The 21,088-nt window shown below is 40.5% G+C and overlaps 1 protein-coding gene across 1 annotated transcript; it reads left to right on the forward strand.

Moving 5' to 3' along the window:
* Positions 1 to 1,358: 1,358 nt before the first annotated feature.
* Positions 1,359 to 20,021, forward strand: LOC145356314 (urotensin-2 receptor-like). Its single transcript, XM_080208918.1, has 2 exons — positions 1,359 to 2,966; positions 17,704 to 20,021. The coding sequence occupies exon 1, from the start codon at positions 1,857 to 1,859 to the stop codon at positions 2,964 to 2,966; it is 1,110 nt and encodes a 369-aa protein (XP_080065044.1). The 5' UTR covers positions 1,359 to 1,856; the 3' UTR covers positions 17,704 to 20,021.
* Positions 20,022 to 21,088: the final 1,067 nt, after the last annotated feature.

Consider the following 21,088-nt stretch of genomic DNA (forward strand, 5'->3'; position numbering starts at 1 on the left):
TCTGCTGGAGGTCCAGTGGTGCCGAGGTTGGGGAGACTTAGCAATGTGTATCTTTAGATAGAAAGTTTGGATGAAGATGATATTAAAACCTTATAGTTTGCCATATAGGTGGAATATGAACCAAATTCAACAGTGAGGTGGGGGAATGTTTAAAACAGAATGAAGTGGGGATGAATGTGGTTGATAATTAGGGCTAGGGAACACAAACTTTTTTTTTTACCTGGGATGCATCTTGCCCAGAGCTATTTTGCACTTTTAAGAAATGGTGTGAGTCTCTCCATCTGGGATGGAATTAGAATGGTTGAATGGTCCCAGCACTGATGTCAAGTTTATTTGCTAGTCACAAGTAGATTCACATTAACACAGCTATGAAGTTACTGCGAAATTCCTCCAGTCACCACAGTCCAGCACCTGTTCGGGTCAATGCACCTAACCAGTATATTTTTCAGACTTTAGGAGGAAACCGGAGCACCTGGAGGAAACCCACACAGACGCAAGGAGAATGTGTAAACTCCACACAGACAGTGACCTAAGCCGGGAATCGAACTCAGGTCTCTGGTGCTATGAGGCAGCATGCTAACCACAGTGCTACCTGTGTGTCAGCGCCCGGTCCGGTGTCCCACACCCACTCCTTTTCCTTCTACTCACGCGAAGTATTCCTCTGCAGGCAAGTGTATTAAACCTCCTAGTTGCAGTGCCCGGCGGTAACGGGAGTGGGTAGATCAACAGCTTTTCTGCCCCCGAGTTACACACTCCTCCTTGTTCACTGGTCTGCAGCGAGGCAGGGGGGGATGGAGAAATATTGAAAAGGAAGATTATTGTGAGGGTCGGGGGAACTGGGACTAAATGTATGGCGTTCTCGGTGAGCTATCCTGGGACGGATGGGCTAAACAGCTCCATTCTGTTCTGTACAATCCTAAATTGATTGTCAGTTTTAAAGAATATAAGTGAAAAGAGAATCAAGTGGTGATAGTAGCAACAGAGACAGGAGGAACAGTTAATCTTGTTCTGTATTGCTTAGCACACATAAACTGAAACAATATTAAACAAAGGAATAGCAAGTGTATTTAAGATTATCTAAGCATAATGTGCTCTGGAGCCCAAGAAAAAAAATCCGATCCAAAGGAATTCCGAACATTTTTTATTAAACGAAGCGATGTAAAAATAAAAAAAAATTGACAGCTCTGTGATGTGGGGCGTTTCCTTTCTGGGATTTCCCTCAGCTCTCCCTCCTAAATGAACGGTGGTTATTAAATCACAATGTTCAAACTGAGCAGGAGCAGTGAGCAGACACACACACACGGCATCTTCCTCCTCACTTACTTACTGGCTGAGAAAAGAGCAGCGGGAGCCACAAATGAAAGAAGCGATGACTCCGAGTGTTGGCGTTTCAGAGAGGGGTAGCCAGAGCCCGCCTCATCCGCCGCATATATAGAGCTGGGCAGGACGGAGTGGGTGTGGGGGAGGGTGGGGGAGAAGGAAACACCACCAGAGACATTCCCTCACCCACACTGAGCTCCAGCAGCCCCGGCAAGCCCGGCTGTCTGGCACTGAGCAGCTCAAACTGCTCTGGCCAGCGCTCAGTGACTCACTGAGCTGCGCACTCTGCGGAATCGGATAGAAAGAAAAAGCTGAAAGCTATCTCCAGGACTCCGTCTCTTGACTCTGCAACATCACATGGCTTGTCAATTCTACCAGGAGATGTGACCTGTAAGTTTGCTTGGATGCTGCTCTGCCGCCAGAAAGAAACTTACTGGTACATTTTAAAGTCTAAACGCTGTTATTTTGTAAACTTTCTTTGCGGTTGACTCTAGTCTTCTACCTCTGAGCCACACACACACACACACAACACGCAGATGGCCACCGAAGCTGGCCTCCCCGACTGGAACATTAGCACCATTGGCAGTAACCTCACCCTCACTGACCGGCTGCCCACAGCAGCGGACTCGGTGGAGGAGTTAATAGTGACTTGTTCCATTGGGATTATTCTCTCCCTCATGTTTATCATCGGGGTGGCGGGCAATGTGTACACCTTGGTGGTGATGTGCCACTCCATGAGGTCTGCCGCCTCCATGTACATCTATATCATCAGCCTGGCACTGGCTGACCTGCTGTACCTCTCCACCATCCCCTTCATCGTCTTCACCTACTTTGTCAAGGGCTGGTACTTCGGGGACATTGGCTGCCGCATCCTGTTCAGCGTTGACTTCCTGACCATGCACGCCAGCATCTTCACCCTGACTGTCATGAGCACTGAGCGCTACCTGGCCGTGGTCAAACCCCTGGACACGGTCAAGAGATCCAAGAGTTACAGGAAGGCTATCGCCGTGGTGATCTGGCTGGCTTCCTTGCTGCTCGCTCTGCCCATGATCATCATCATCAAGTTGATACAAATCCGGGGTAAGGACATCTGCGCTCCCACCTGGAGCCTCCAGGTCTTCAGAATTTACATGACCGTCCTGTTCACCACCAGTATTTTAGCCCCCGGGATGATCATTGGCTATTTGTACATTAGGCTAGCCCGGACTTACTGGCTCTCCCAGGTGACTACCTTCAACGATAAGCAAACCAAGCGCTCTCCAAACCAGAAAGTCCTCTACATGATCTTCGCCATCGTCCTGGCCTTCTGGGCTTGTTTCCTGCCCTTCTGGGTCTGGCAGATGATTGAGCATTACCAGTCCCCCCTACCCTTGTCAAAGAAGACCAGGGGTCACATCAACTACCTGATGACCTGCCTGACCTACAGCAACAGTTGCATCAACCCTTTCCTCTACACCCTGCTCACCAAGAACTACAAGGAGTACCTGAGCAATCAGCACCGGAGTTTCAGCAACAACAGCTCCTTCCAGGGGAGGAACCCTCGCTTCCAGCGCTCCTGCCGCCGCTCACTCTCCTCCAGCAGCCAGCAGTATACCGAATCCATGACTCTCAGTCAGATCTCCGGCTCAAACAACAGCAGCATCTAGGTAAGAGCATGGCAATGGGCTTCAGATCTCCAGAGCCTCCGGGCTCCTTCTAGCCGTTCTGATGGTATCTCTCCTGCTCAAATTGCCCACTTAGTTTGTCCTTCATGACTAGTCTAACACAGAGACAGCTTCGAATACCTGGGGGTTACTTAACTTGTGCTAATGTTAAATTCCTCTCTCCCTTATTTTAATAGAAGGTTCATTTAAAGATAGTGCAACCATTTTGTTCCTTAAGAATTCACATTATTGCCCACAATTTCTAACGTGTAATTTTTTTTGATTTGATTTATTATTGTCACATAGAATCGAATTCCTACAGTGCAAAAGAAAGCTATTCAGCCCATCGAGTCTGCACCTACCACAACCCTGCCCAGGCTCTATTCCTGTAACCCCACATATTTATTTACCCTGCTAATGCCCTGACACCAGGGTCAATTTAGCATGGCCCAATCAACCTGGCCAGCACATCTCTGGACTGTGGTAGGAAACTGGAGCACCCGGAGAAAACCCATGCAGGCACAATGAGAATATGCAAATTCCACATTAGACAGTGACCCAAAGCTGGAATCGAACTCAGATCCCTAGCATTATGAGGCAACAGTGTTAACCACTGTGCCACCGTGCCACCTATGTATTGGTATACAGGAAAAAGTATTGTTTCTTGCATGTCATACAGACAAACCAACCATTCGTAGAGAATATAGGGGAGAAGGAAAGGCGAGGTTGCAGGATGTAGTGTTATAGCATTGCGAGGGTGTAGCTTTTGAGATTAGCTACCTTCGCTGTAAGAATTTTTGTATTGAAATTAGCATATCAGCAGATGTCCATTTGCTTTAGTCTAAAATTTTGTTGTGCAGGAAAATGTTGTTTACATTCGGCTTAAGCAATTAATCTTTTCTCATCAATACTTTAAGCTAATTGAGTTTGATTCATTGTGGGATATTGTGAGCAGTTAAGGAAATTATATCTTGAATAACCAGTTTGAAAATTATTCAGGGTATGTGCCACATGAACAAATAATTCCGCTTAAATATGCAACCCATTCAGTACTAACACATTTACAAGATTAATACACACCAAAATAATAAAAAGTCAAAAGCGACTGATCAGACCTTGTCCAATTAACACTACATTTCTATTAGATTGCTCACTGCCCAAGACTGAGTTTTATCAGCTCCTAAGGAAAAAAAGATGAAAAATTGTAGTCAATTTTGGAAAAAAGAAATCTATAGGGCAACATGCTAGATCCAGATGTCTGTGGCTTCCAGTAAGTAATCCATCATCAGTCAAACTTAAAAACCACAGACTCGATTATGCTTCAATGACTTTCTTCCTCAGCAGATTGCCATGTCCCTTATCAAAAGACTGCAGTGTCTGCACACTCAGCAACTTCAGGAGCTCCAGGGTTCACTTTGAGCTTACTGAAAGTACTATAAGCACAATATGGACGGATAAGATGGAAAGGTTAGGAAAGTACTTCAACAGAAGCTGATGCTAAAGGAGTAAGTAGCACTGGATTAAAATGAGCCCCTTATCTTTTCTGTGTAATGGTTCTGCTGTTTACTAATGATGACTATGTTTCCTTGAACTATTAATGAAGCCTGTTAGTGTTGGTATAGCTTTAACATATCAGTAAAGAGCTGTATTCACCAATGTGCAACATACAAATCACTGTGCTTGCTACTAATTTATTAATGCTAATTCAAGGATGCAGTTATAATTTTGTTAACCACACAGGAAGGGGTGATCTTTTAGAGGTCTACAAAATAATGGGGGGCATAGATCAGCTAGATCTTACCCAAAGGTAAGGGAGTCTAAAACTAGAGGGCATAGGTTTAAGGTGGGAGGGGAGAGAAAAAAAAAGGATCCAGAGGGGCAATTGTTTTCATCCAGAGGGTGGTGAATGTCTGGAACAAGTTGCCAGAGGTAGTAGTAAAGGCAGGTACAATTTTATCTTTTAAAAACCATTTAGACAGTTACATGGGTAAGGTGGGTATAGAGGGATATGGGCCAAATGCGGGCAATTGGGACTAGCTTAGGGGGTTTAAAAAAAAGGACGGCATGGACAAATTGGGCCGAAGGACCTGTTTCCATGCTGTAAACCTCTATGACTCTATACCTTTTAAATTATGGTTATATTGGCAGTCCATAATTAAAGGGTGATTCAACCTCCACTGATAATAGCGCAACTATCTACATTGAAAATTGTAATCTTAGGACAACTTTTGAGGCTTTGCCTCTGATAATCTTTATCAAATGTTTCATACTTGACACATCCTCACACTTATAACTTAATTCCGTTCAGTTATATTTGTTCATTTATCAATGATCATTGAGTTCGAGTGACTTTTCCACTTACTGGTGGCTGTGAAAGGAAGGAAATAGCAGAGCCACGGGTTATTAAGTTCCAGCTAGGTCTTACAATTGTTTATTAGCCTAGACTTGGCTAAGCAAATTTGAAGAATTCCGAAAGATTAACCTGCAAGAAGTTAAACGGAGTGTAATTCCATAAATATTTCAAAGGTATTAAGTAACTCAACCAACGTAATAACAATAATTTTATAAAACTATGTTATCCTATCCAGCAATATATAATTTAACAAGGGAGCAATTCTATCTTCAGTTGATTGTTCTAGACGAGAAATTCTATGCTAATGTTGTATACTTCAGGACAGTTGTAGTGAAGTAAATCTGACTTACAGTCATCGTAAATTTTGCAATATTTTAGATTAAAGGTACACCTTGCATTAAATTGACCATTTGACGAGTTATAAGAAGTCATGCTTCAGGAATCTAAAATAAGTATGTTTCAAAATAAGATGAAACTTCATCCATTCTGTGAATCAGGCAGAAGATTTTCTGAACCTCAGGCTAAAATCAAGCAATGAAAGTGACAAATAACAGCAGGGACTGCGGAACTGACCAGGCACTGTAGAAATCTATTTTCTATAGTTGAAAACTATAGTTTTCTATAGTTGAAAAAAACCAAGTACACTGAGCAAAAAGACATTACTCCATATAGAATTGTCACTTATTTTAAATAATTGGAAGCCTTTCAGGTTTATCGTTGTCAGTCTCCAAACACAATTACCTTCCAGATTATCTTCTTCTTTAAAGTTACACTTTAATCAGTGACTTCAAAGTAATGAATAAAATATTGAATTGAAAAGGATAAGGACACGAGTCATTCCGTAATAACATTATTTCTTTTGCTACTATTGTTTCATCCTGAGCTCGTAAAGCTAGCGTGAATATTTAAGACAACCTGTAATTTATTTTTCCCCAACTGCATTCATAAAACACTAATAAACTTTAGTCTTAATACAAAGCGACCAGGCTTCTAGTTTCCATGGAAAAACAGATGAGATCATAGAATTTGATCCTTAAAACTGGTGGAAACCTGAAAATCTCAAGTAATAAAAATGCTATTTTACTTGTGTCGTCATGATAACTCAGAGGCTGTAATTAAGAACAAATGGAATTGTGGAATGGGAATGGAATCCCCAGAAGTCTGGTTAAAGTTTTGAAATCTTATGGAATAAAAGGAATTTAAATACTCAGCTTTCATAAATTAATGCCTTTAAAGCTATCTTTGAAGGGGTAACTAATTGTTGTAAATCTTATGGAAAAATGACTCATCAAAATCTATTTTGTCCAGTACATCAGGTAGTCATTAACCAGTTAAAAGGACAGAAGTACTTATGTAATGTGTTGATCAAGTAATGTTTCAACCAGTTGGGAGCCAAATCTTTGCATTGCGCAATTAATATTTAGAATATTTACAATAGAGGTGAAATTATTCATGCACCACAGATACGAAAAATCATTTAAATGCAATGTAACATCCTAAAAATGGATTTGTGAAGGTTACTTCTTTGGGTTATTTCTAATTTTATTGCAAATGTGATACTTTGTTTGCCATAAGTTTGGGCAAAAGTGAGGAAAAAAATCAAGCAACTGACTGTTTATCTATTAATCTCAACTTTGATTGAAACAAGTGTAAATGAAATGTGTGGCCATTTTTCACTCTATTTTTGAGAAGTGTAATGAATACCAATAAATGAGAGACCTCAGTAGTGGGGAATAAATAGTGGTTTCAAGAATATGGTTGGAGGTATAGTACCTAAGTTGACCTAAATTCTTTAGGCAAAGTGATTATGAACTCCAATGTTAAATCTCTTAGATGACTGATTTAGCATTTGGGCAAATATAGCTGGCATAGAGAGGCATGATAGATTTAGAAAGGATAATTCCTGTCAAAGAAACTGAGTTGATTATTTGAGGAGAGAACGACCATGTTAGATGAGAGAGTGTATATGGATGTTGATTGTGTGGGCTTCCAGAGGGTCTTCGGCAGGTTTCCACATAAGAGGCTGCTAAGAAAAAGGAGAGCACATGAGATTGTGGGCAGCCTAACGACTTGGATAGGAGGTTGCTTAGAAGAAGGGGATAGAGTTTTGGGCTGTTCATTATTACTCAATCTGGCAGGATGCAACTTGTGGGCTCCCCCAGGGAACCTCAGCTTTACATTTTATTAAAAATGAGCTGGATGAAAGAATGGCTAGGCATAAAATCTACGTTTGTTTGCAATGCTGGGTTAGGTGTTGTTGCTGGATGTTGGAATAGAACATTGTATGGGGGCATTGATAGACTCAATAAATGACCAAAATTGTGTCAGATGGAGTTCAGTGTGGAAAAATGTGAGGTTATCCGGTTTGGATTTAAAAACAATAGAGCAGAATATTTTCCATTGTGAAGAAGTTGGGAATCATTGGATTAATAGAGAGATTTAGTATCCATGTCAAAAAAGCTAATAGGTAGGTACAAAAAGTCCTTTAAAAATGAATCCAATGTTGGAATTTATCTCAAAAAAGGCTGCAACATAAAAGAGTGGAAGTTAAGCAACAGCAGTGCAAATCTCTGTTTAGACCCCACCTAGAGTATTATATTCGATTCTGTGCACTGCCTTTCAGAAATGATATGTTGGCTTTGACGGGGTGATGCCACGCAGTTTCACCAGAATGATACCAGAGGTAAAAGGATTAAATGATTGAAACAGGCTGCATAGACTAAGCTTGTAACTTTGAAATATACTTGGTTAAGGGGCGATCTAATTGAGGCATTTAAAATGACCAAACAAGTTTACAGACAGAAAGCACTTCCTTTGGGGAGAGCCATGAGCAATGGGATGCAAATTGTTAAAATTACAGCTGGACACAGGTGATTTCAGAAAGCATGTTTTCATACAAGGGGGATGGAAATCTGGAACTCTCTCCCCAGAATGCTTTTGGAACTAAGTTAATTGAAGATTTCAAAACACAAGATTCATGGGTTTGTTTTTGGTAAGTATATTGATGGTTGCTGAACCAAGGTGGGTAGCTAGAATTAAAAGCTACCAATCAGCCATGATCTAACTGAATGGTAGAACAGGCTCAAGGGCTGAATAGCTTAAATCAGTTCCAGAAGCACTAATCCGGTCAATATATGTATCCTTGTGTTGCTAATTTAACCACTTTGTGTTTCCTTCAAAGGGTTAAATAGAGCTTTGTGCACCAACTTTATCTATAAAAAAAACATATTACATTAAATGAGGGATAGTCTAAGTTGCTCACCATCAATCTCAGATAAGTACTTCAATATAATAATTGGCACTGAAATTTCTTGATGTGGTGCCAAAAAGTTACACTGTTCACCAGAAAATGGTGCTTCTAGATGAAGTAATCTGCATCTGAAGTGGTGTCAGTCATGATATATATTAACATTCTAAAAGTACATTTATAGATCTCAGCAAACTAAGATTCAGAAGTGAAGCAGCTTTGAATGATAACATTTTCTGTGAAAGCACTTGGGTTCTGCAGGGCAAGGCAACAGATTTTCTTGCCGTTACAACAGGATGGCACAGTGGCACAATGGTTAACACTGCTGCCTCACGGTGCCAGAGACCCGGGTTTGATTTCTGGCTTCGGTAACTGTATGGAGCCTGCCCATTCTCCTTGTGTCTGCACGGGTTTCCTTCAGGTGCTCTGATTTCCTTCCACAGTCCAAAAGACGAACTGGCCATGCTAAATTCTCCCTCAGTACCCCCAAACAGGAGTGTGGTGACTAGGAGATTTTCACAGTAACTTCACTGCAGTGTTAACTTAAGCCTATTTAAGCTAAACTTTGCCTTAACTTGTAAAATCATAGAAGCTGTGACAAAGGAAGGACTTCTTGCATCCGGCACAAAAAACAGGAACACACTGAAATAAATACAATCTTCTTTGATCATTTTTGAATGCGAAAATGGTAGAATGGTGTATGTTCAGAAGATAGAAGAGAAACTCATAGCAATATTTTCAAATCCCACAACGGCCAGTCTGTGTGTGACTTTGTCAACTTAGTGGCAATTATTCCTCTAGAAACTGGATTGGGACTGCGTTAATTAATTTTCCATATGGTTATCTTTGTTTCTATTCAAACTTGTGATGTATTGGTCTCTGGAAGGTTCTGCTTTTAGGTCTGCCTAACTATATGAAATAAAATCAAATCATTAAACTAATCTTCAGATAGAAATCTTAACTGGTTGAAAGGAATTAATGTGCAAATAAGGATTAGTAACAGAGTTACTATACACTTTGTATGGAAACCTTTTGCAAATGCTGATCATTCACAACATCAGTTGTCATTTGAATTGATTACAATACTGTGAAGACAGTAATTGCATTTAATCTTATGGCATCGCCACAGAATTAGTTGTTAGCTGTAAGCAAAGAAGACATCAATAAATTTAAAACAACCAGAGATGCAGATTTCGGAATTGATTAAAATTAATAAATCAAACTGTAAGACAAAAAGGCTCATCTTAAAGAAGTCATAGTATTAATAATCACCAAACTTGTAAATGCAGTGTACACAATAAATAAAATAGTGCCATACACTATCTCTCTAAAATGTCAATAAAGGATGGGCTCAGAAGGTCATTGAGTCATCAAAATGATCATTGTTCACATGATAATCTGAAAATTGAACGCTATTTGGCTATTCAGGTGTTGTTGAGGAGTAGCAATTGGAGGGTACAAGGGCAGAGGGTTTAGATTTCAAGGGCATTTCTACTAAAGTGGTACATGATAATTTACACCCACACCAATCTTTTTCCAGTGTCTAATAAGCACAATACATTGGTGCACCAAACTAATGAGAGATGAGAGACAGCCAATTGACGTTTTATGTAGCTCTTTCAGGAAAAAGTTCTAATACTCACACGGCATTATGGCATTCATCACTGAAGCGATCGGGATTGTAGCCTGAACAACAAGCTGCGCACCTAGCTAAACTGCTTCAGTATAACTAAAACACAGGCATCTGCTTGGCAATATGTTAAATTCCCTTGTCCAAGAAAAATAAGACATATCCAACATGACCAATTGCTTTGATAGTTGGAGCCATCACCTGTGCTTTCAGTGCAACTTATTCACCAGGCAAAACCATATGAAAATAGCCCGTGTGAAAACATGCAAACATTATTAATGATCAATTTATTTTGATTATATTTATAAACAATTAGAAAGCTTGTGATGCTGGCCAATTTTGAATATTTCAAAGAAAAACAATATAATCATTTCCATTATCTAAGAAATAGAGTTATTCCAAATTATTACATTGTGCCATTCACAGGTTTCAGAGAGATACGCCACCTTCCCAGCCTCTAAAGAAGAATTTAAGATATTGGACCAGAGAATTTCCATGAGATGTCAGTTGACTTTCTATACTTCAGAGCTATTTAGATAGACCAATTTGGATCATAGAGGAAATAATTTCTTCCAATTTATGACTTTTAAAAATAAAAAATCTTGATTGTTTATTTAAAGTTTTTTGTGGATTTGGCACAATTAAGTTAATTGACTTTTATGTACAGTAATTTATACATCGAGTTGACTTACCTTGATTATATCCTTGACATGAGTGAGTTGAATGCAATTAAGAGAATGCCAGGGAATTAACATTGACACAATTAGATGAATGCTTATTTGTCCTAGGATATTTCTTTAAGAAAAGGGAACCTTGCTATGGCATTTTGAACGTCCCCAAGACAGTGCTCTTTAGGACGCCAAAGAATCTTGCTGTCCTCCTTTGAATAGTGTCCTACTGTGAAGTTGTATGAATGAAGTAGTGGCATGATGGGAAAATTGGTCAGGTATTTGGTACAAAATCAGGAAAACTGACTCCGAATAACCAAAGACATGAATAAGACTGGAGAAGGTCAAGACCTGATAAGGCTGACTCCACATAACCTAGGGCCGTATGAGTAAGACAAGAAAAGGTCAGGATGAAGGAGTCATCGATCTTCTTCTGTTCTATCAAAGGACAAGATAAAGGTATGACTGACGAGACAAAGAATTCTAGGAGGTCTGCAGGTTGTACCATGACTTATGACATTGCTTATGACGCTATTACTGATCGAATTCCTCAATAAGCTCTGGTCACACAAACTGATAACGATTATGTATAAATACTGAACTGATTCTTTATGTTAGTGTGGACTTGAGGAAGAATTAGCAAGTCATAATGATGGTTCTCTGAACTCAAGTTTTTGCCAATACTGCATGCAGTCTTTTGGAAATAAAGACAAGTTATTTTGTTGGAACAAACTTTGTTGAGCCTTTCTACCATAGTCAAGAATCAGGAAAATTTCTACTTCAACACTGCAGTCTTTTACACCTACTAAGTGTGCAGGCACAGCCTTGCTTTGAATAGTACATTTGCAAGATAACACCTTCAGTACTCCCTCAGCACGGATTGAAGCATCAGCCATTATCTTTTCAGTTCTTCGTCATTAAAGTGCAATTTAAATGCACAGTTTCCTAATTCGGAGGTCATAGTGCTGAACCAAGGCTGGCACTATTATTGTAATGCAGGCATAAATCCATTTATTTTTAAAATCTTCCATTGCGTATAAATTCAGCATAAACTCAGCTTTTTATTCTTTCATGGAACCTGGGTGCCACTGGCTGAGCAGCAATTGGTGCCCATTTCTAATTGACCTTGAGTCATTGTGTACCACCTTTTTGAACTGCTGCAATCCATTTGGTGCAATTACATCCACACAGTACTGTTAGAAAGTGAGTTCCAGGATTTTCATCCCACAACAGTGAAAGAGGGGCAGCTTAGCAAGTCAGGATTGTGTGTTGTTTGGAGACAATGGTTTTCCCATATGTCTGCTGCCGTTGTCCTTCAATTGGTAGAGGTTGTGGATTTGGAAGATGTGTAGAAAGTGCATTCGTGAGTTGCTGCAATACATAATGTGTGCAGTAGACACTACTCCTATTGTGTGTCCAGGGTGGAAAGGATATGTATTTAAGGTGGCTGATGCAATGTTAATCAAATAGACATCCTGAATGGTGTCAAGTTTCTTGAGTGTTGTTGGAGCCATGCTCATACAGCCAAGAGTATTCTACCACACTCATGACTTGTGCCTTTGAGGAATCAGGAGGTGAATTACCATGTCACAATCCCACATCTCTGAACTGCCACAGTATTTATGCAGTTATCCCAGTTCAGTTTCTGGTCAATGGTAATTCTCAGGATGTTGAGAGTGAGGAATTCAACAATGATGTTGCCAATGAATGTCATGGGGAGATGGTCAGATTCTCCCTTGCTGGTGATGGTCATTACCTGCGCACTTGTGTGGGGTGAATGCTGTTTTCCAGTTTCCAACCCAAGTCTGAATGTTGTCCAAGTCTTTCTCCATTTGGACAAGGAACACTTCAGTATCTGAGAAGTTGCGGATAGCGCTGAACATTGCACAACATCTCTACTTCTGAACTTATATTGGAGGGAAGGTCATTATGAAACTTCTGAGGATGGCTGGGCTTGAGGAACTCCTGCATGACTTGGGACTGAGGCCATTAGCGTCCAACAATCACAACCATCTTCCTTTGTGCCAGGCATGATGTCAACCTGTGGAGAGTTTCCTCCTGATTCCTATTGACTTCATTTTGCATGGGCTCCTTCTGTCAAAGGTGGTCAGTCTCACCTCAACTCTTGAGTTCAGGTCTTTTGCCCATCCTTGGACTGAGATTGTAATGAGCTTTGGCAGAACCCAACTGAGCATCAGTCAGCAGATTGTCACTGCTCGAGTGCTCCTCATTAGCATTTTCAGTGGTACATCCATCATTGTGAAGATGAGTGAGAGCAGACAAACGGGGTAGTAATCAGTTAGGTTTGACTTGTCCTTGTAGACAGGACTTACCTGGGCATTTTTCCACATTGCCAGTTGATGCTTTATGATACAGCTTGACTAGCAACGTGGATAGTTCTGGAACACAAGTTTTCAGCCCTGTTGCCAGGATGCTGTCAGGTCCCATATCCTTTGCAATATCTAATCATAGGATTATAGAATAGAGTCATAGAAACCCTGCAGTGCAGAAGGAAGCCATTTGGCCCATCGAGTTTGCACTGACTTTCCAATGGATTATCTTATCCAAGCCCTATCCCTGTAACCCCCACATATGTACCCTGCTAATCTCCCTAATCTGCACATTTTAGGTCACATGGCTGGCTCTCTGAGGTTACAGTGCTAACCAGTGTGCCACTATGCTTCTTTAATACCTCAACTGTTTCTTTATATCACATGGACTGAATTCAGTTGGTTGAAGATTGGCAACTGTGATGCTCAGGAAGAGACGGAGTCATCAACTTGGCTCTTCTCGCTGGTGGCAAATGATTCAGTCATGTCTTTCAAACTGTAGCATTGGACTCCTCTATCATTGAGGTTGGGGATACCTGCAAAGCCTTCTAATCCCATTGGATAATTGATTGTCTGCCACTTTTTACAACTGTAGCAGGATTGCCAAACTTTGATCTGATCATTGGTTGTTGGATTGCTTAGCTGTATCTATTACAGACTGTTTCTGCTGTCTAGCATTCGAATCATCCTTATTTAGTATTTATTGCAATGGAGAAAACCAGAAACTTAACTGTCAGTGCTTGTCTGGGGAAATCTCATGAAACTGTCATTGCTAGATTTCTTAGCTGAATTGATTTGAAAAATATTAATATAAATGGAACCAATGTGCAAGTGATCATTCTTACGTTGTGAATACAATACGCAAAGGAAACACAGATATTCTGAATCCACTAGGATTCATTTTTTCTAAAGTTCTTAATCCTTTCCCTCCTCAGTTACCAAAACCTTTTCTTCTCACGCATTTTATACCAAACAGATAGTTAATAAATTTCCTTATAGGGTAGAATTAGAAGAGCAGTTGTTCTATAATTACGCTGAAAAGCTCTAAGAAATTCCTGACCAAATTTTAAATTTTCAAATTGATACATGATCAAAATACACAGATAGGTGATTGGTATAAATGGCAGCCAGGCTGGAGACGTTCCCTTGTCGAGCCACCACCGACCCAAGACAGAAAATGGCCTCAATGAAAGGACACCCGTGAGCAGCAGAGAGCCATTGGACGCTATGCACTTACCTCCTCACTAACCCTTAGTGATGGAGTGCCCGAATTGGACTTTTATAGAACATATTTGTTTTGCACCGATTCGGGATTGGCGAACGGGATGGTAAAGGGGAAAGTGTTAGTAAAGTTGGCCGTGCAGCTAATTAATTCAATTTAACTGCATTCAAATGCATTTAAATGGCCATTGCACTTAATTCGGGCGCTGCCCCGATCGCGTCCATTTTCAGACTTTGGTAAAGTGCGAACCAGTGCGGAGGGAGGCACGGATCACGCTACTCGCCTCATGCCCAACCTTATCAATTTTTCGCACCCAAAAATGGCCGCAACTTGATGGTAAAATCGGTTCCCATTTATGTTGCATTGAAATCATGGATGAAACACCCTGGAGTTTCGATGTGCCTGACAATCAGACTGGAGTGGAAAGATTCAAAAATGGTCCAAACGAAAACCACAAGACATTAAAAAGAACAAGGTTCATGATTGTACTAGCCTGCATAACCAACGGAACAAAGTTAAAACCAATTGGAATTTTTCAAAAGCAAACACATGTTGAAAATTAAGTTACCCGTAGGTGGTTTGTACTTGTCCGTGACAACAGTTGGGTGGGGAGGGAGCAAAGTTATGTATTGATAATGTGTGGAGTAAGAGTCCCTGTGGCCTATGTTAAGAATGCAGTGTGGGACATTTTCAGCTCCCATATAACCTATGACGTCAAGATGTGCCTGTGAAGAAATAACGCTCAAATTACTGTTATGCCAAGGGGCCTGATGTTCTTTCAGTGTTCAACCTTTGGTTGTGTTCCCCAACAAGTAGTAAAGGATGATGTTTGTGCCGAATGGAATGGGCTGATGGTTGATAAATAAAAACCTTCACAAAGGATGGAAGCATTCCTGCTGTCCACTTGATGGCCATGATGCAGAGCTGCCGGCATTGGACTGGGGTAGGCACGGCAAGTAGTCTCACAACACCAGGTTAAAGTCCAACAGGTTTATTTGGTAGCTACCACATAAATCTATTGGACTTTAACCTGGCGTTGTGAGACTACTTACTGTCCGCTTGATGTTCTGTGTGATTTTGTGATCAAATCATGGGGTGCTATTAACGCACAAACTGTCATCAGATAATCCCAAAATGCGGAATATCTAATTCCGTGGATAGATTGGAAGATGATTTGTAATGGAGGGATGATTTTAAAAGCAAAAGCATCGAATCTCATCCAGATTGTGTGTTAAGCATTGAGGAGAATTAAAATTTAAAAGATGAAATTCGGATCAAATAAACAAAAGGAATGAAAGGAGATTGATTCATGCACCTGTCTGAAGGGATGTTTTGATACTTGATTTGATTTATTATTGTCACATGTATTAGTATACAGTGAAAAATATTGTTTCTTGCACGCTATACAAAGCATACTGTACATAAAGAAGGAAAGGAGAGTGCAGAATGTAGTGTTACAGTCATAGAGAAAAATCAACTTAGAGATCAACTTCCTAAATCTCATTCCTCCCATCCCTCATCCCCTCACACTCAATACCAGTACATGCTCCCTCAGATAATCCGAGCCACCCTTATTTGGCATTTTGTAACTTTTTTTTACTGCATTATGCTATTTTCTCCAATGGGGCAACACGAACAAATATTCAAGGTTGTTCAATGCAAGGTTCAATTTCCATTTAAAGAACAGTTCTACCTGATGAATCATTGCATTAAAAACAAATCTGCATTACAACACAGCACTATTAGTGCTGAATTGTATTTTCAGGTGTGAAAACACTTTAAACCTACCTTTGTGATTGTTAGATTCCTCAGCAGCCTTCACTATCCCTCAAATGTAACATGCATCTAATGGATTCCCAAAACCTCACCCCACCAGGTGAAAATGATATGCAGAAGGAAATCTGATTTTGGTCTTCCAGTTAAAATGGGTAACCAAGGGGCCAGGAATATGTTGTGCCTATTCCTGACCTGCAGAGAGACCAAAGGAAAATGGCGTCCTCCAAATAAAAACACATTTACTGACACCCCACATCCAGGTGAAAATTCAGCCTAAGTTTTCAGGAGGAATTTTGAGAAGAGAGGTGGGTTGAGAGGTGAGAAGGATTAGGGAGGGAATTGTAGATCTTAGGGCTGTGGAAGCTGAAGACTTGCTAACTCATGGTGGAGCTGAGAAACTAGGGATGTGCAAGAGGCCAGAATGAGAGGAGGGCTAACATCCTGGGGACATGTAGGGCTGAAGGAACTTACACAGCTATTAACAGCTGAGTATTTTAAAATCAAGGTATTGCCAGTCCAGCAGGCAAAATAGGCCAGTGAGCACAGAGGTGAATGATGCGTGCCACAAATGTATCCTTCATATCAAGAAAGCAATTTTCTGCATGATTGTGCTCCAATAAATTGTGTGACAACCTTCCAAGAATATGTTAAGCATAAATAGAAACACTTACAACTGTATTTGAATGTTTTAATTGAATAATGACATTTCAGAATGTATTTATCAGATCAAGAACAAAAGAGCATGAAGCCAAACATTCAAAATTATTAGTTACATGGAATGGAGATCTTCAACTTCTTCCCAACAGATACCCTGGAGAATTTTCTACCTGATCTACTGTTATCCTTTATGAGTGGGTGTAATGATTTCTATCAGGCCATTCAGGTTGGCCTATTGGAGTTTGAACCCCCTGATACAGGGTCCAATTATGGGCCAATCAAGGGGTCTTTGCTTTGCACTTGATTGGGAGTGCCAGTTCCTCTGACACCCCCTGAGGCAGACTGTTTGCTGCTAGCACTCCGTGTACTACTGTTAGAGTTTGTAAATAAAGGGATTTTGGTGAAGGGGCTTCTGCCTCCATAGACTTATTACAGTGGGCGGCTGGAGGCACTGAACAGAGAACTAGTACAGACATTGCAGAATATTTCCACTACAGCAACAGACCATTCAGCCCTACAGATCCTGGTCAGTCTTTACACTCCACACAAGCCTCCTCCCATATCACTCTATTGAGCTCCATCAATACATTCTTTCCTTCCTTTCTCGCTCATGTGTTTTTCTAGTTTCTGCTTGAATGTGCCAGTTCTACTTGCCTTGGTAGTGATTTCTAAATTCTGACCATCCTCCATAGAATTAAGCTAATTCAATCCAATGAGAGAATAGATTATGTTTTCAGTAGTGATTACACAGAGTGGGCAACTAGTCAGAGACATAATCAAGAAAGAAAACAAAAGTACAGGTACAGAGAGAATGGAATTAATTTTGTATTTATTGTACCAATGTTATTGTGTTGCAGAGAAATTGATCCACCATCTATCTCCGAGTGAAAGGAAACTTGCTGCTTCTAAGGAGCTTCAACATCGTATCTTGAAACCTGATTGCTGCTTCCTTCCGTCTGAAGCTTTAAGTCCAAATATACACAGTGAAGGAAAGTGCATTCACGAGGATGGCACACGGAAGTATTAATTTTAAAACAAAGTCTGAATTTTTATTTGGCTTCGGATAAAACAAATCCTGCAGGCTAGAAACATTTGACATTCAAACCTGCCACTTTCTCAGTCCACAGGCAGATTTTCCCTTTATTTGAGCAGATTTCTTCATTATAATCCTTTTACAGAAACATGTTCATCCATAAAGAAAGTTCTGCTTTTCATGAGTAAGGGGAAAAAAGACAAATTAAACTCAAGTGGCTGTTGTGAACGCACAAAGGCAAGATTCCCCATTACCGAATAATGTTTACATAAGCTCTCTGTCTACACAAGAAGTGTACTAGGATATGAAATTGGTTTGGCCCAGTTTTCGGTCACCAAATATTTGCAACGATCTCTGCACTTGAAGGCGAACGTCCAAGGATCACAAGAGATTTGTCCTTGGGCTTCATTGTAATAATAGCAGTGAACTGGGAGGGCACCAATCAAGTTCGCTCCTGCAATTTGCTGAACAAAGCCTGCCCAACTATGGTCTGTTTGAATGCTTAGCGACCTCTAGACAGCCCCAGGAAGTGGGGGTGGGGGGAGATAGGTGAACAGTAAGAGGTAAGACGGGCTTACACCAGGACACTTTTTTTTTCCCTGTTTGAGTGGGGAAAAGTAGTCCTGCCTCTCCTGGTTCCATATCAATATAAAGTTTAACTTTTTTTTCAGAAAGATCACTGCTTCTGCTACTGTAGAACTGGAGAAGAATTGGACCTTGCACAGCACATGTATAATGTTGCAGAAAAGTCCTGAGACAAGTTGCAACGTAAAAATTACTTAATTTAAACACTACGGTCATAGTTTTGCTGCTCTGTGAAAATAGTTAAGTTTTTATTTTAAAACATGAGATTTCCAGAGTAGTATTTCTTTTCAGCCTCAGTGCCATTGTCCATATTTGCATACACAGTAGATACCATTCCCTCCCCCAACCTGTGAAGGACACTCTTCCACAGCCTATCCTTCATAACTTAACCAACATCCACATCTTCCCAAAGGCTGCTGACAATTTTGCTCTTCTCTTGAGAGTCATAGCTAAACTCTGTACTCGCAGGGATGATGTTTTCCTAGAGTTCTGACCTCCCTTTCTGCTCCATTGGAACTCAATTAGATTCTGAAACTTTCTGCTGAAGTATCACCAAATCGAAGGATCCTGCCAGGATTTCCACCTCTCTACCTGAGGGATGTCAGACACAGACTCTGAACTTCTGATATGCTCCCAAGCATTAGCACCTTGTCCAAGGCTCTCAAACTGCACCTGCCCTCTGGTTGCCCATATTGTTCCCAGTCACAATTCAAATGTTTCCAATCCTCAGATATCAATAACCCCAAGGCCCAACAGATTCCCTTTCCCCCTTACCTAAAGGTGGGTATAGAGGAATATGGGCCAAACATGGGGAATTGGGACTAGCTTAGTGGTTAAAGCAAAAAGGGCAGCATGGAAAAGTTGGGCTGAAGGGCCTGTTTCCACACTGTAAACCTCTATGACTCTATGACTCTAACCCAGGTTGCAGGGCCTGCCGGTTCACCCTAACTTTCTTACCCAGTACGTGCTGGTCACTATGTTTTAGCCCACTCTGGAACATAAAAAAGTGAAATTTTTGCAATTTAATACATTGATCAAGGTGAACATGACAGAGCGTCACAGAAAAACTCAAGAATCATTGATTTCCATGCAGTGCAGAGGAAGGCTATTTGGCTCATTAAGCCTGCATCAACAACAATCCCAGTAAAGCTCTATCCGCATAGCCCAACATTTTCACCCTGCTAGCCTCCTTGACACGAAGGGTAAATTTTTACATAACCAATCAACGTAACCTGCAACCCTTTGGAATGTGAGAGGAAACTAGAGTACCTGGAGGAAGCCCATGCAGACACGAGGAGAACATGCAGACTCCACATAGACAGTCACCCAAGGCTGGAATTGAACCCAGGTCCCTGGAGCTATGAGGCAGCAGTACTAACCACTGTGCCACTGAGTCGTCCCACAGAGAAAGGTAAAGAGTGATGGGTAAGGATAGAGTTCCACATAGAGTGAAGTGCGGGAGACAAGAGATACAGGTGAAAGAGAATAGTGAAAGCTACAGAAAGGGAAAGGGAGAAAAAAACAAAGAAAACAACAGATACTTAAAGTCGGTGAGAACTTGTGCAAGACAATTGCAGAATGTTTCCTTCATCCAAATGCGGTATATTATCTCAAATATAAATATTGTACTTCACACACCCACATAATTTATATTGTTTCCATAAGGAAGTCAGAGTTAAGAGTGTTCTCATGAATTGCTTTTTTACATGTCATTTCCCAGAATTTGAAGGAGGAAAAATAAAACTAATTTCAACCTAATCCCTGTGACATATCTATAAATCACAGCAACATTTCCACAAGGGGTGTGATGGATAAAATTACCTTGTATGTAAAAGCAGTATTTTTCTTGCACTTCATAACAGTTCCTTTGTCCCAAAGCACACAGACATGTATAGAGGAGATAACATTGCATAAAGTCAGTGCCTTGCATGTGTTTAAATTATTCTTATTGCAATAGGCAGAAAAGCAAAAGTAAACTTATAATTTGCTGTAGGGTAATGATAACAGAGTGATTTTTATTCTAAAGACAAGAAAATGTCAGTTCTAGTGTTACGTTTGTTTTTTTCTGTAACCTTTATTCAAATATTCCTTTACTATTTTTAACAATACAAAAAGTGTATGTGTTCGAACATTCAACCCACCCATTAAACCTCAATTAATATCTTTAATATATATATTCCTGTCAAGAAATACCAATGATTGCATCGGTTATGATTTCAGCATTAATACATTTTTGATTTATTTGTAATCTAAGGACACATTATCTTCAAAAAGAAGTAATCACAGTAACATGAATATTTTGGCATACCTATTTGTAAGGTCGCCTTAGTCCCAAGTGGCCATAGGTTGCTCTCCCCTTTGAAGGAGAGGGTTGAGTGGTGGTGATTTAAGCTGAGGATTGCCACACCTCAGGTGAGGGGCAAGGTTGAGAAACCTTGAGATTTTCTACTCGCGCTCGCCCCAATGCTGGAAATTTCTGTGCAAGGTCAACAGTTCTTTGTGTGGTCCATCTCCTGCCAGCTACGATTCACATGGCAGGTGGGATGCGAAAATTTCACCCACGGGCCTTCATGAATAACCTTCGCCAATGTGGGAATTAAACTTGTGCTGCTGGTGTTGCTCTG

This window comes from Carcharhinus amblyrhynchos, chromosome 21, assembly GCF_965287045.1.
Source record: "Carcharhinus amblyrhynchos chromosome 21, sCarAmb.v2.hapA, whole genome shotgun sequence".
Lineage (NCBI taxonomy): Eukaryota > Metazoa > Chordata > Chondrichthyes > Carcharhiniformes > Carcharhinidae > Carcharhinus > Carcharhinus amblyrhynchos.